Source organism: Lepisma saccharinum, unplaced genomic scaffold, assembly GCF_977018435.1.
Source record: "Lepisma saccharinum unplaced genomic scaffold, izLepSacc3.1 HAP1_SCAFFOLD_609, whole genome shotgun sequence".
Taxonomy (NCBI): Eukaryota; Metazoa; Arthropoda; class Insecta; order Zygentoma; family Lepismatidae; genus Lepisma; species Lepisma saccharinum.
The window spans coordinates 2,511-19,710 of NW_028143282.1; the positions used below are offsets into that span (position 1 = coordinate 2,511).

The following is a 17,200-nucleotide window of genomic DNA, read 5'->3' on the forward strand; positions in this document are numbered from 1 at the left end:
GGTAAATTTGTGTTTTAGCTTACTTATAATTTTTCTCTATGCACCATTACATTCACGTATTCTGTGTAAGTTGTCACTGAGAAGTTTCATCCTGATGATGTCACAGAAACCCTGCCGGGGTTGTGAATATGGGGTCTGGAAAAAGGCCTCTTATGATCAGACCTTCAAGAGTGGGGGAAACTAGTGGTCTATGGACCTTGGATAGATACATGGTTCTCAATTTTTAAAATTAAATTTGCATAACCTTGTATTGAAAAAAAATCACAAAATAATTTTTAATTAAAAAAAGTCCACCCTGGTTTACCACAATTCACAACACCTTATATTTACAGGGTTTTCAAATATGAAATTCTAATTTATTACTACAATACTACACATATTTTTGTAAAAAAAAATTAAATTACACTGAAAAACAAATATAAAGCTTTCTTACCTTTATCTGCTCTGAAGAGAAGAATTCCATGTGCTTCCACAACATTCACTTGTTTCACAGCAACTGTCTTGTCAAACAGCAGTCTGTGAGATAGGCCATCTATGGAAGAAAAATTGAAACCTATGTGAATAAAGGAGACTTTAATTCATTTAAAGTAGACAGGGATGAATATGAGTGTTCCCTCCCTTCTAAGCAGAAATTACAGCTCTATGTTTAATTAAATGCAACCCTTGTCAATTTGGTTGAAATGTTATTTATTTATTTATTTATTTTACGACTTTGTTTACATGCCTTCTCTTCCACTTAACCATTAATTATAGTGGTCAATTGTTTCTCTTTACAATTAATTGTATTCATTTAAGAAATATAACTGAAAAATAAAGTGACAAAAGAAAAATAAGTAATAAAAGTAAAAAAAAAATGAAAGTAATACAGTTTGCATACGAGGAATCAAAAAGTGGATTAACCATTAATAACAGTAAATTATTTTTTACTAACACAATGAAAAAGATATCTGAAGAGTAAAATTAAAAATAAATGCAATACAGATTCTATATGAACATAAACACACACACACACAAATACCTATAGAGAAAGCATATTTTGTTAGCTAAAAGTATTATGCATTGTTTTCTGAGAATTCATTCTAGGTCCAAAATATTTAACATGTGTGATTTTAATTCTCTTTAGAATATTACAATTGTGGAAGAGGCTTGGATGTTGGGTCAGTCTTTTCCATTGTCCTGCAGAAGTAACGGTAAAAGAATTGGCGTAGAAGTTAGATCTGTGGATAGGAATGGATAACAAGAGATTTTTCACGTGATCTGGTGTGGCGGCAGTGAAAGTCTGAAAGATGTTCAAACTGCCTGAAGAGGTATTTTGGATCTTTTATTTCTAGGGCTTTGTACAGTAGGACAAGGTTTTGGTAAATCCATGTATCACTTAGTTTCAGCTACTCTACCTTCGCATAAAACGGCATCAAATGTTCAGAATATTTTATATAAAAAATGAAGCGAATACAGGTATTCTGGATTCACAGCAGGCATATGGCTTGTTCGTGATTAAAGCGAATAATCAATTATAGGGAAGAGAAGAGATTGAACAAGTTTGGTTTCTTGTAGTAGTCTGTTGTATTCAGTCGACAAATACTTAAATCACAGTATTTTCCATCTTGTCAATCTTATCATTGCCACTTGCCTAACCACCTTAGGTACCTGAAAACTTTGCACAGGTCAAGAAAATGGAACAGTGGCATATCCTGAATATTTGGCCTGGCTTGCCACAACAATTTTTACTTATTGCATATATTTATGCATGAATTAGATACAATAGAAATAAAAACATAAACGCAATGCATGCAACTAAAACAAAAAAAGGAGTCTGACAACTTCATATTTTCCCGCAATTTCAATTTTTTTTCACAAAATTTCCCTTTTTACTGACACGACCTCTCCTCATGGACTAATATTTATTCTTGTTAATTACCTTTCTCGTTGTACAAATATTTATTGTTATTTTATTTAATCTCTTTTACTTGATTTCTGTGTTTATTCAATATTTGGACCTATCACCGATAATGTCACAGGATAGTGACTGACCTGTATGTACATATCTTGCAAGACCTGTTTCCATGGGAATTATGACTGTTTTGTCTGGAGTATTTGGTTGGTGTGAAAAAGAGTGGTGAAGCTGTTACAGCGCAAAGCGGGAAATATTTGTCGTCTACAGAAGACGTCACGTGACTCATATGAGCAGTGTTGTAATTTGCGCAAGTTACAATTCCACTAGACATGAAACTGGCCAAGGTTATATGCTATGCTGTCATCTCATTAAAAAAAAAATATGAATCTTAAGTAGGGCACTGTCCTTCATGATCGTCAAATTCGTCAATTGTTCTACGAATAACACACTTGTCAAATTGATCCACATCACGTTCTTTCTACTGCATGGTTTATACTAATTCCCTCCCAGTTACCGTGTTGTGATCATTTTCTTTTAAGATGCGTTTCAAAGTACTTACTGTTACACCAGTAGCCACGAAAACATGCCTTTGCAACTTGTTTAACATTCAACGCAAGACCACTGTCAGCTCCTTCCTTCATAACTTATGCACGTTGCGATAATTTCTCTACTCTGACTGAATCACTTTGCTTTCTCCAATATTCTTTCCAGTTTTCATCTCAGCTTCCGTTGAATTAAAATGCCCTAAGCAACACAGGTCAACAATCACCTTACTTGTGGTAACACGATCAGCCCCCTCCCCCCTGGAGAGGAAAGGGTGGAGAGGGAGAGGGAGGATGCCTCTTTTGCCGAGGGGGCTTAATAAATGTGGGTTTCACCGACACAAAGAATCCTCTTTCATTCTTTTCCTTGAACTATCACCTTCTCAAACTGTCGCTTTACAAAACAAAAACTGAATGCAGACACCAGTAAGTACCGAACACCCCTTGAAGTCAGATTATGGATATAGGTAATTGTTAATGCGGTTAGCAACTCTGATCTCAGTGGAACTCTCGCATCGTTGCACTGATGGCGGGCTTCTGCGCAGCTGAAGGCCAGAGCTCAAGCTAAACCGAATGGCCTGTACTTCTTTGACTACAATGGATTCATGCACATAATTATTTAATTTGCTAAGAAGTAAAATATACTTCTTGTTCTTAGTGAAAACTTGACTTTGACTTTATTTGAACAATGAACAAACATATATTACCCATACCCTGAGGAATCAAGTGAATGGGTGTTTCATTTAAATAATGTTCTTGAATAAAAGAACGTGTCATTATCGAAAATTGGATCTATTTCCCTTCTTGTAGCAACACTGTCTCTGCTAAGCATGGCACAGAAACAAAGTAACAAGCAGTTTTCTCCCGCCAATGTTGTTTCCTGCAGTGGAACTGAACAAGGTGGCCACGTGTTCACAAATAGCCACCTGGCCACGTTTACTTCAGCTCTCTTGCTTTCCCAGCTACAACCGGGGAAGAAACTTGGTCGTCAGAAGGGTGCGATAGAGAACATTCAATTTTGCACACAAACTAGTCTCCAAGTTCTATAAATAAGTTACTTAAATTCAGGTATAAAAGCTTGTTGTAATGGTTTGTATAATATATAATAATATTATATATAATATAATTTCCCATATATAAAAACTAATTGTAAAAAAAAATATATATATATGAGAAAAGTTCGATTACCGGTGGTAAGAATACGCCACTGCAATGGAATAAGAGGAAATAGAATCTACTATCCAGACAAGTGCGTTTCTAATTTTGTCGCCTCTAGAATCAGTGTTCTAAGCAATTTTGGCTTAAGAAATAGTCCAATTTCAAATTGTTTAATTGTGAATTTATCAGGGTGTGCAGGCATTTTTTACACAGTTCAATTTCTAATTATGTCTATTAACACATACTTCAGTGTCTTTGTGATCACTTACTGTGAGTTTTCTGGAGAACAATTTTTCCCTTTCATATACTCCTAAAATATTCTTTGTTTGCGAGCAGCCATTTGTTTACTGCATTCTACTTCACACGCGTGGGGTGTGAAGAGGTATTTCTACGCTAAATGCTTTCTTTGTGAAAACCAAGAATGTCTGCTCACATAAGCTACATTTCAAATCATAATTTCTTCAGTAAACAATACTTAGGGAAGCTTCAACTGTAATAATTAGTTTCTATAAGCTTCGAACTTACTTCCAAAACCATTTCCAATATTCTAAAGCAATTTGTAATGGTCGTATAAAGCTTGCAAAAAATCATTAAACATTCGGAAATGTTACCAACGAAATCATTTTTACTCTATTTGTTCACAAAAATAAAGATCTCAGAAAGGTGCAAACATTTTAATATGAAAAAAGGTGTGATGTTTGGAGTGCACTCACCTTCCACAAGGTACAGTCCCCCATCAGTGGCAACAATTATGCGATTTTCTCCCCAGGAATCACCACATATCACCTCCTGGCTGAAGTCTGGATAGAAACAATGAGGTTCCCAAGGCTGAAAGACAAATAGGAACATGTACTGCAAGTGCAGAAGAAAAAATCATGTGTTCACAAGCAGTTTGGTGGCTTTCAATGCTCGTACTCCATACAATCTGGATATTCAGAACAGGTAAAGGGTTGCCATAACAGTGGTTGTCAGATCTGAGACTCCAGAGCGGTATTTTATTTATTTAAAGTCGATCCCAATAATTGGACTTGTAACTGCCTTTCTCATATTCTTAAACCTTACACATTAATTATTATGTACCTTTGGAAGTAACTATTAATAAATAATGGTAAAATCAGAATGACAATTACATTACATCTGACAGGCTTATTGACAAACATAAAATTAGGTTCAAATTAGTTCTCAATCACTGAAGCTTTAAGTTCCCTCAGGCTGACATCATTAAGTGAATTTGATACGTGCTAATTTTCATTTGCATGTTGTATTTTGAACATTGAAAATTTCCAAATAATACTAATCGGGAAATCGATGACTATATAATGGTTTATTTCCATAATACCAAGTACGTACATAGGCATGGAGAACATCAGTAGTTATACACCTATACATAAAATAGTTGTGAATTAGGTTACTAATAAAATATAACGTTCAATCACACTTGATACACCAGATAAAACATGAATATGCACACTGTGAATTATATCACATGAAAAGATTGAAACATTCAAGTTATATAAATATAAAAACAACAAAACTATACTAACAGTATGACATTCAATATTATTACAAAAAACATTAAAAGAGAATAGGAGTTATTAGACATCCATAATTCAATTTTCCATAAATTCCGTAAGACTATACAAAGCTTTATTTAATAAATATTCTTTTATTGCGACCGGATCAAGAAAGTGTGGGGCGTTACCCCGACACCCCCTATACGCCTTCATGGCGTGGTGCTATGCACAGGGGAGCACTTTACTTTTTTTTTTTACTTTTTTACTTTTTTATTGCTAATATTTGTTGTCTTTTTTGAGGGGGTGAGTGTTTTGATATTGTTGGGTAGATGGTTTAAATAATTTTTACTTCTGGTATTGTAATTATACAATTGAAAATTTCTGGGCAATTTACAAGTATTTAAACCATATAGAATAACTTTATAAATATATAGAGAAAAATGATGTATTGCAACTGTATATTACACCTATAAATTTCACATAATACGCGAGCTGGGGTGTAAGGGGTGACCTTCCACGTAGTACACCCAAATGTCAACCTCACTTCCACGTTAGTGCACCCTGGACTGAAGACTAACGAGGCTCTGGCGACTGGCCCCATGGCCAGTATAATTTTGTTTGTGTTGTCCTGTGTTTTGTCCTTATTTGTGCTGAGTGTTCTTTGCAGCCTCGGCTTTTAACGAAAGTCAGAACGTTTTAATATTTTATGATTTTAATTAAGCAACGTTAGAGTTGTTATGTGAAACGGTAAGGGGCTGGACCCCATATAGTGTGACGGGTGCAAAATAGCCTTAGCGCTGACGCACCCAAATTTTAAAATCAATATCAATATCAATACGCGAGCTGGATTTTTTATATTATATAAGCTGCAAGAATTTAAAAACACATGTTGTACTTCATATGCTCTTATTTCACTAAATAATAATTAAATAATCTTTTACATTTTCAGTCTACATTTTAACCCTCAACTTCCCACGTGCGGTCTCACAGACCGCTAGCGTTTATTGTTATTCTGTTGTTTATGCGTAGGGGTGGGGTAGGAGATTGCAGCGCTGTCTAGTTGTTCCTTCCCGAACCCTGCATTGGTTTACGTCGTCAGTAGCCACTTGAACGTGACCTTGAGCGATATTTATAGCTTTTTTCGTGCTTAGCGGTCTCAGAGACCTGACCTGGGCGTCATGGATTCATTACCCGGCCCTTCCTCTACTGTGTGTTTTACAGACCCTGATTTTGAGGATAGTACTCTATGTGATCAAAAGTATCCGGACACACCGCGCAACGTGTGTTTATCATAGAGGGCGACACAGTACTGCCATCTACTGCGTGGAACACATAGTCAGCGAACTCAGTAGTCTGCAGACAGTGTGAGACAGCAGTATGGGATGGTCTGAGGAACTCACAGACTTTCAACGTGGTCAGTTGGTTGGGTACTACTTGTGTAGGAAGTCTGTGTGTGAGATTTCCACCCTCCTAAACATCCCTCTGTCCACTGTTTCCAATGTTATAGTGAAGGGATGTGTACAACCCAAAAGCGTGCAGGCCAACCTCCCCTGTTGACCTCCAGAGACCATCGAGTGTTGAAGAGGGTCGTACAGCATCATCGTCAATCATCCATCGCCACCATCACACAGGAATTCCGAACTGCATCAAGATCTACTCCAAGCACCATTACTGTTCGGCGCAAGGTGCGGCAACTTGGTTTCCATGGCTGAGCAGCTGCCTATAAGTCAAACATCACACAGACAAATGCCAAACGCCGCCTCGTGTAATGCAAGGAACGTCGAAACTGGACCATAGAACAGTGGAAAATCGTTTTGAGGAGTGATGAATCACAGTACACAATGTGGCGATACGATGGTAGGGTGTGGGTGTGGCGAATGCCTGGTGAACGACATCTACCAGCCTGTGTAGTGCCGACAGTGATATTCGGAGGTGGCGGGGTTACAGTGTGGTCATGTTTCTCCTGGAGGGAGCTTGGCCCCTTGTTGCTTTACATGGCAATGTCAGGGCACAAGCTCACGTTGACATTTTAACAGCTTTCATGCTGCCTACCGTCGAAGACCAGTTCGGGGATGACCATTGTGTCTTTCAACATGACCGAGCAGCCGTCCATACTGCAGGGCTTGTGGGGGAGTGGTTTGACGACAACAACGTCCCACTTATGGACTGGCCTGCGCAGAGTCCTGATTTGAAACCCATAGAACACCTCTGGGAGGTTTTGGAATGCCGACTTCGTGCTAGACCACACCGATCCACATCAATACCTCTTATCATTGTGGCGCTCTGCGAGGAATGGGCTGCCATTCCTCAGGAAACCTTCCGGCACCTGATTGAAAGTATGCCTGTGAGAGTGAACGCTGTCATCAAGGCTAAGGGTGAGCCAACACTGTATTGACTGCCAGTGTTCCCGATGGAGGGTTGCCCAAACTTGTACTTTATTTTCAGGTGGGTGTCCGGATACTTCTGATCACATATGTATTTTAAAATGGTTTGAGGACCCTTTAAGAAGTGATGTAGGATCAGATAGTGACAATGTAATTGAAAGTGAACATAATTCAGAATCGGAACGGTGAAAGTGAAGATGAATTTGTTTTGCCACCTGTGAATTTCGGGAGGGTGTCCCGTACCCCCTTTAAATGCGTCCTAGCTATTATCACACACTTACAGCTCTTTTGAAGAGTCCCGTGGTGGCGAGGCTCGTCGGTGCGTCTCCCTTCACGATGGTGTCCAGCTTCAACGCCTGGCCGATCCTCACAAACTCCACCTGCCTCGCCTCTTCTTTCCGGCGGGAGCCCCGTGGGGGGTCTGGAAGGACGTCGCTGAACGCACGGCGGTTCAGCATCGTCTGCAACAGGAAAAGGTACAAAATCATCAGCAGCGTTACAACTTAAGATTAGTGAAAAAGGGCTTAGGCCGTGTCCGATAAGTGCAAGACCGTACTTAAGCAAACACCTTCAAGAATGGTCTCGCAAAGTCTTGGACTGGAAACGGAAATCTTTCGAATTGCACTTCGACTGCAGCGCCAAATACGATCAGTAGATAAATCTAAGAACATAGGTTTTGCCCGCGTTTTAAACACGTGTTTTTCACCATAGAAACCACATAGCACTTTAAAAAAGTTCTTATACTTAGATTTCAACACATTAGAAAAACTACAACCAACGTCTGGCTGACTTTAGACTTCCGCGATTTCAAAGAAGGGAACAACGTGTGCAGAAGTCTAGTAACGAAGACTACATTGCCGAGTCCTACGTGCTGCGAACTCGAATGTTCGTTTAATTGGCGCTTTCGAACTGCACCAGAGTGCTAGTCAAATCTCCTGCATATGGCCTTCAACGGCTGAACAGCACCAGCGAATCACAGATGTGCGGCGTTGCCTAGTTCAGAACCTGTTTCACCTCGCTACTCTCTTTTCCGTGTGAGATTTCGACACGGCACCGCTGCAGTGTGCTGCTATTGGCTATCACCATATGCAAGAGATTTGACGCGCATTCTAGGTGACGTCACTTCCATGCGCATAAGACCGTACTTCAAACCTGCATTTTCGACCTTTCAGAGAGAGCCTAAGACACCTAGATAGGCTGCAAAGAAATCTTCACGAGTCGTCTTACCTGGCGGCCCCCGACATGTAATGTGTATCTTGATAGCTTATTCAAGAACAAAGGTTTATCGAGAATTTTCCATCGAGGTGGAGTGTAGATTTGTAGTTAGGAGGCGCAAGGGTAAATTTACAGACAAAATTACCAAAAATTGGGCCCCTACGAGAATAATTAAGAGGGTTTTTGGAGGTGTGTAGATAAATCACTGTTCAAGAAAACTACTGTGGTGGTGAAATCGAAATTTTCAACCGTAAACGAGCGGATAGAGCGTGGGTAATACAATCAGCTGTTTACCATGAAATCCTGCCCCAACGTTGTCAAAATGTCCAGCATTCTTCAACACATTGTTGTCGCCTTTATTCAGTGTCAAGTGTTTGTTTCACCATGTAGGGGAAAAACAGTGGTCGGAAGTAGCGTGGTACTTGTAGCGGCACTACTGTAGCTAGCTACAAAATTTGTAGCTGTAGCGGCGCTACATTTGAAAATTGTAGCTGTAGCTGTAGCGAAGCTACAAAATTCCTGTAGTTGTAGCGAAAATTTCGCTACAGCTACATTTCTTCTCAGAATTTTGAAGTAAATTTTGAATGTGGCAACAGCGTAAAGAAAAATCGACAATAACGCTTACTTTTGCTGGAAGTTCATAAAGACAAAGTCTATTACATGGAAATACAGATGATCTAAATTATACGTAAATATCTTAATATCGTGCATTATAGGTATTCGCGTAATTTATTTCATTAGTATCTGAATAATGGACATTTCCACTTTGACATGAAAAACGTTTTAAATCCATTCATTTTACAGATAATGACACAAACATGAGATGTGCAAAATATCTCGGCGATATTTGTTTCGGTTCTCGAGAAACATGCCTTCAAACACCGCTGAAATTCACCTACTACGTGACGGATTTGAAAACGTCCTCTCCACACACAGGAGGTCCTCTGACGTCATCACTTAGAAATGCGTGCAGGCGGGGCTTCTGCTCGTCCCGTCAACTTAGCATGAGCCGCGGAAGCGACAGAAAATTCACTTGTTACTGTGTAAAACAAGTATCTTACAACTTCCAGTGCAAAAATCTGTGCTCCATTTCTTGGAGATGAATTATGCCCTAGCAATATAGTAGTATTTACCATAATTCAGCCACTCGGTAGAGAGTTTTCCCATTAGGGTGACAAAGCAAACCTTGTAACAGTCAATGGCTGAACACGTGAACAGCCTTATTCATTGCGAATACATAGGTTAGTTCTGACTGGCAAGAACTTAATGTTATAGGAATGCCTTTTCTGGAATTAAAGTTATTTTCGACATAATATTTTCTTCACAAATTTTAAGATAATACTTTTTGAACACACTGGTTTACACGCCAATTTCTGCAATATAAGAGGTGATACGGTATAAAAAAGTACGGTGAGTTTTTAAATTTCCTTCAGTAAATGACAGTTTTCTTCATTTAATACATATATTGCAAATTTTTGTATTTAGCCTACTTTTACGTCGGTTTTCCGTTCACTTTGTTTAACCGCAACGATGAGAACGCATGGTTAATTTATTATGTATCATCTCTAACATCACATTTCTTCCCACTCTTGGCTAATCGCTACAATGAAGATGAATAACTACAAGCTGTATTCGAAGTCGGGGTGCAGGAGTACACCCCCCCCCCACACACACTACCACCAATTGCACAATCTAAGTATCACCCAACCTGCCATGATAAGAGACGAACTTTTTCTTCTGTCCCATCTCATTTCGAAAACATTCACTTGTCCCATCTCCTTTTATGAGACGAGACGGAACATTCCTCGTCTCGTGAGCAACACTAACATTAACAATAGAAGCATCCCCCTAGCTGTCCCCAAAGTCTCGAGCAAACATCCTCCCATGTAACAATTTCCAGTTCAATGAAATGTCACTCACAAAGAAACAGTCATACCCAGGTCGAGAGTCAAACCTGGAACATGCGACTTCCTCAGATAAATCATGAATTTTGTGTATAGTAATTACAACGCCAGTTCATTCCTGGTAATTCTCAATCTGCAGTTTGGTTTGCATATATAAGCAGGATAATATTTAGTTTTCGAGGGCTCGTACCGTCGAAACGAGGAGTAAAAAAAAAAATATAATAAAAAAAATATTAAGAAAGGTTTTATTTGTATTTATAATGATAAGACTCTGCATACGTTGTTAATTCTATATTTTTCTAGACTTGAGACGAGAACGAGAATTGCCCTCCCTAACCGAGACGGATGTTTATAAATTGAGACGAGACTGTCAATGAGACATTTACAAATAAACACGAGACAGACATTTACAACTCTCAACGAGAACGAGACCAAGGCTGACATGTCTCATCTCGATAGGATCCTTAGTGGTGAAGTTGTGAACCAAGCAATTAATGCGTTCAGGGTAACGAGATGAGGCGGCTTTTTTCGCAGTACAAAATTCAAAATAATTATATCGTACCATTTCAGTATGGGATATTGTTATACACATGGGCGTGTATATATAATTCACGCGGGGGGAGGGATGGATCAACTTTTGGTATGATTAGAGTTGCTTTATTTCGTAAGTGAAAATCCAGGACACTGCTGGCCGGAAGCTTGTTGGGGAGCATGGGGGGAGGGGATGTTGGACCCGACAAAGTTGTGTGTTTGTAGTCACGAAGTATTGATACTTTTCTGTTCATCTTGTGTCACTACGTTTTTAAGAACCAAATTACTTTAATATGATTCGAGGGGGAAAAAATAACTGATTTGATAGTCTCAATGCAGTTTCTTATCGCAGAAATTCCGAAACTATGAGGAAATTGCAGATATTGGTCTGCAGTCCCATCTGGTGTGTGGAATTACGAAATTTCCTTCCCATCCGTATCCCGTCCTATACGTCTCTAATTTAAGAGAATGAAATAAGTCCGAAGGAATTTTTTATGAACAAGCGGATAGAACAAGGAAATTGGTAATTTTAGTGAACACCAAAAAAGAGGGGGGTTGGACCCGTTGAATCCCCCTTAAATACGCCCATGGTTTTACACATTATTTCCTTGTAATAATTATACATAAACTAAGCATAGATATGTACTGTGCAACTAATGTAATCTTCTCAGTGTATTTTCTCTTATCTGCACAAAAATATTTGATCATAATTTGCGCAACAGAAATGGAACACAAACTGAAATTGCTTTATGGAAAAGAAAGTTAAACAGGCTTTATAAATAAAGTGAAGAATGTGAAAATTCCTATTTTGCACTACATAGGTTACGGTAAATATCGATAAATATAAGTTTAAAAAATATTTTTGAGTGTCTGGTCAGCAACCAATTTTATAAGCAATATTGAGTGGAAATGTCCATTCCAATATCAGATAACTAACTGACATACCTAGGTATATGAATATATTCAGGCGCAGTGCAAAAGCGAGCATTCCATTCTCCACTACAATGACAAAGCAATAGTGCCAGCAATTTATGACTCAGTACGATAACAGCATTGATTATTGTCATTATATGGGATCTCAAGAAATTATTGTTACAAAAACTTTCTGGAACTACAATTATTTTCGTCATATTTTTTCACAAATTTTAAAATTACAATACGTTTTGAACACTCGGACTTACATGTCAGTTTCCTCAATATATTTTATATTTTAAAAAGTACGTCGGTTATTGATTTTCCTGCAGAAACGACAATTTTCTTTAGTTAATATACAGTTTCCAAATATATGCATTTTTCCTACTTTTACGTCGCTTTTCTGTAACTTTCACTAATCATGAAAATGAGGATGAATGTAACTCAGAAAAGAAAGAGACCAAACCTTTCAGTGCGGGTGGAGAGCTAAATGCCCCCTTATATTGTTGGATTTTGCATTACAGTCACTGAGGAACCTTTGTTCCATAATGTAAGGAGAATACAAAATTAATCTTTATGCAAATTAATGTGAAATATTAGTGACACTGTAATCGAAGAAACCATTCAATATAATCAATGGATTCCTATTTGTCGAGTATAAAACAACTGTTTTTGACTAAAAAAATATAGACAGTTTAAAAATGCACGCAGTAGTCTGCAGAATGTCCTACACAAACAGTACAATCTCTATAGCGGAGCAAGTCTTCCTATGTAGTAAGTAGTGTCCGAGACAAGACAAAATGTCGGGACATGAATTAAAAGGAATGGACTGTCTGATAGCCTTGCATCAATGGTTATAAAATTAGAATTGCCAAATATTGCAGACTGCATAGGCTACTTCTGGAAACTGTCTCTTCCCAGAAACAAGCCATTAATTTGTGCAGGGACAAAATCGAAATTCTTGCAAAATTTGAAAAATCATCAACCTTATTTTCGTAGGTTCCTATAGGTTCAAATTAAAATGTTTCATAGCTCGAGGGGGGAGGGGTGGCCCCTCCCTAGGGTATGGGCCTGCGATATGGTTATTTCAAGTTTTTTTTTATGCAGAAGTAGCAGAAAAGTAGCGAACAGGAGTAGCGTAGCGAGCTACTTTAAGGTAAATGTAGCTGTAGCAAAGCTACATTCTTGGATGAGTAGCTGTAGCTGTAGTGAAGCTACTTATAAAATGTAGCGTTCTGATCACTGGCGAAAACCGTACACAGCGAAAGCAGAGACGTAATATTTAACGTTGATGAAGATTTTGATAACGAAGCAATGGAGGAAAGTTATACACAGCGGCGGCTCGTGACTTTTCAAAGATGCGTGCTATAACTGATGCTGTTTTTCATGTACTTATAATGACCTCTACCCCCTCCCCCACACGCCCCCATCCACCCCCACCCACACATACGTGCCGCTCTGTGGCCACGAACATTAAGTGGTCGACTCTCGATCTCGCTATCGAAGTTCCGGGTTGGAGTCTCGGCCCGAGTATGGGTACTCTTTGTGAATGCCTCTTCATTAATTTCATTATTACAAAGTATTACAAAGAATACCCATTTGACACCCACAAAGCCATGGTTCACTATCGTACAGTTTTCTATTAAATCGCCTTGTATGCGTAGCGTTCTTACCTCCCTTTGCATTTTGCGATAGATCCAAATCTGGTAACGGCCATCCTAGCGCTTTTATTTCCAACTTTTCTTCAAGTGTTCTTGAAGAGAAAGGTCGCTGCAACAAAGAATCCACCGAATTCATGGTACACTAACACACACACACATTCACTTTCACTTCTAACAACAACAAAAAGCTAATGCTTCACAACAATGACCACCCCTTCACACGCCACGCGATTTTAACACAATGAACCGGGCGGAAAATTTTTGGGTCTGGAACCCGGGGAAAAATGACGGTACTCTGGAAGTTTGTTTCTTGACTATTGAAGTGCTACATGAACACAAGGAAATATATTTCTAGCATTTAAAAACAGGTAATTTAGATAAAATATAAAATTAGAATTTCCTAAACATAAATTACATAGCAGAATCAACTTTCGGAAGCAAAAAAGGCACGGACTATAGTTTCAGAGTTGCAATCTTTACAACTTACCACCGAAATAGATAAAAGGCTAAGGGGTAGTGTCAATTCGCGTTCCAACTTTTTTGCAGGTGCTGCTAACAGGCACGTATCCAGAAATTCTTTTCGGGGGGGGGGGGCTAAACATCATTTTTTTTACAAGGGTATAGATAGAACCTCGCAAGGTTTAAGGTCGATGGTGGCGATTCAGTTCCAAAACGGTGGGGGGGGGGGGGGAGAGGGCAAGAAAAGTTTACTTTCTCTTGGTAGACAAAGGTTAGCATTAAAAAGCCATAGTTCGGGGCCAAAAATGGAGAGCAACTGTCTCCTAAATCTGCCACTGTTTAAGCTGCTGTTTTTTTTTCTTTCAGAACGTGATATCGGGACATTTTTTATCACTCGACTCCTCTGTTGCAATGTACGAACGGTGTGTTTGTGCCGAAACGATCTCAGTATGTGTAGGTGTCCGTTTCACGAAGCTGTTATGCAATGGACAATCCATTCGAATGTTTTGATTTGATTTATTTTATTTTACTTCGCGTTTTATGCCTCTTGGCTAAGATGGGGATGAGTGATGAAATGATGAAATTGATGAATGGACATTCACAAACAACCATGCCCGAGCGGGATTCGAACCCGGGACCCTTGGCGTCGCAGCGCGATGTGCTAACCACTCAGCCACAGGGTTCGGCCCATTCGAATGTGTTCTCCCAGGTTTGGATATGCTCCTTTATGGTGTTGTCGCCTGCTTTCGAAACGTAACCTTAACAAAAATCCTAATTTTCCATCCTTGTGACTTGGATCTTCAAGATTTAGGAAGAATTCAGACCGAAGGCACACACGACGTCGTTTGCAATGAGTGACCCAATCAACATAAACTTTTCACACCGTAGCGGCACGACAGGCTGCACAAGCCCGTGTTCGATTTGTGAAATCCTCAAGCGACACGTATAGCTTGTAGCTTCGGTGTGAAACCTGGTGGGTCAATCTCATTGTCACCTTGAAACGGCAGCTCGAGTTGACCGCAGAAGAAAAATATCTTGTCAACCGGTGGGAATGTCCCTTAGTTTTATTCTATCTCCTTTTTCTGTGCTTGTTAATTAAACAGGCAACATCTTACGGTTGGGCATACACAAGAGATGTGCTATACAGAAATTTTAGCGGAAAATGCTGACTCCACCAGGCATACCGTGTCATTGCTCTACAGTGACAGCAAAAGATCAAGCAAAGCCAAGGGTGACTCGGTAGTTCACTTGGTAGAACAAAGAATGGCACGGTATATGCCAGAGACCCTGGTTTTGGAGCCATGGTCCAGCTTGCTTTTTCCGCTAAAATTTCCACATATGCAACATCATCTTGCTTTCTCTTCTCGACATTCATAAAATTTTCGGCCTTCATGGCTGCCCCTTTGTGGTAGTTAGTGTTTGAGTGTTTTTCCAAAACAGTTGACTTAAAAGTCCATTTTTAACCCACTCTCGGACTGCATACAGGAAACTTGGTCCAGTCACTAATAAATCGTCACTCAAAACTTAGATTTTCAGTCGATCTGTGCAGCTTATTTCCTTTTTTTTTTTTTTTATTTTATTTTTTTTATAACGATGCTCCAATGCCCATTACTGCTGAAATATTTACTTTAGAGACCTTGGATCTCTTCGGCTCATGACCCGAAACTAGTACTACACTGTCGGCAATGTCTTCAGCTTTGGACCCGAACTTGTAATAGTGGTAGACTTCAGCACTTTCCAGCAAAATGTGTCATTAGTTCCCCCCTAATCTCTACATTTTATAAAACTGTCAATGGGCACTGACTGATCACTAATCGACTGTCACACTTACTGCTGAAGTCTTATTGAATGATTCTGTTGTACAGACCAACAGTGAAATTGAATCCGTGTATTTATATCCATATTATATTCTGGAATGTTCTGCACATAAAATGTTTTGTAGTTCGACTCCACCTCCTATTCAAGAACATTCCCTCTCGAGCTTTTCAGAGAATTAGTAATCCAACGAATCGCCCGACTCATGGCGCTGCCTTCAACAGTGCTTTGTTGTGCAACTTCCAAATGCTGACAAATCTTTAAATAATGCTCAAGTTTGTTGCGACAACACCAAAAGAGCAAGAAAATTTTACATACAATATTATCAATAACAGGGTTATCCCTCAGGGTTCTAGAACATTCTCCGCTTTTCCTCGATAATTATATCTCTGTTTAAATTATAATCACAATATTTTATTTCGCACACACAAGCCAAAAACCTCACTTTATCTAGTGTAAATCGAAAAATTTCGGAGGGGGCTCGAGCCCCCCTCTGGATACGTGCCTGGCTGCTAATGTATACGACATGTTACAAACATTACATAAGTCTACACTGATAACGTACAGAACGTTTGAAAATGACATTAAGAAACGTTGTTCTGACAGAGGCAATAGGTTGTCGTAGACTTTCTTCTTATCCTGAGATGGCACACTTACCGTGCTGAGTCGTCCTGTAGCACGCTAGCAGACGATTTTTCTCGAGCCGAGACCCTATTCCCCGTACAAATCGAGGAGTGGGGGTGTACAGTATTCATGCGCGGAGTGATGAAAAAGGAGCGAAAACGTGCTGTTGAGATTTTAGCACGGTACGCTATTCCTTATAGCCCCAACAGCGTGAGGGAAATACGTGGCGCCGCTGGTAAATGTTGAGGCTCTTAACATGAGAAGTTTCATTTCACTTTGGGGCTTCATTAAACTTCTTGCATCTGTGAGATTTGCTTTTTTCTTCTTTTGATTTTAACAAATTTAGCAACGTGCTATAGCACGGTAGCACGTATTAAGCAGCCGCCGCTGGTTATACATATGGCAACACGGGGGACACATATGGCAACACAATAAAAGGGGAAGCGAAAGAAATGACTGCAGTTGCTGAGCGTGCTGGGGTGGTTCTCATCTTGGTTAAGATGTACGAATTCAATTTTGTCTCCATTCTTCATCGTTTCAAGGAGATAGTTCGACACGTAAACGTTAATTTTTAAGGACATTTTAAT

At 39.2% G+C, this 17,200-nt stretch overlaps 1 protein-coding gene across 1 annotated transcript in view; it reads right to left on the reverse strand.

Moving 5' to 3' along the window:
- Positions 1-404: 404 nt before the first annotated feature.
- The window catches only part of LOC145983066 (GTPase-activating Rap/Ran-GAP domain-like protein 3), a gene marked incomplete at both ends in the record, with an annotated part of 150,979 nt that continues 134,183 nt past the window's right edge, over positions 405-17,200 (reverse strand). Inside the window, 3 exons of the mRNA XM_083116341.1 lie at positions 405-532; positions 4,308-4,422; positions 7,774-7,953. Of these exons, the coding sequence (XP_082972467.1) occupies positions 405-532; positions 4,308-4,422; positions 7,774-7,953 (423 nt within the window). The remainder of the gene's footprint in view (positions 533-4,307; positions 4,423-7,773; positions 7,954-17,200) is intronic.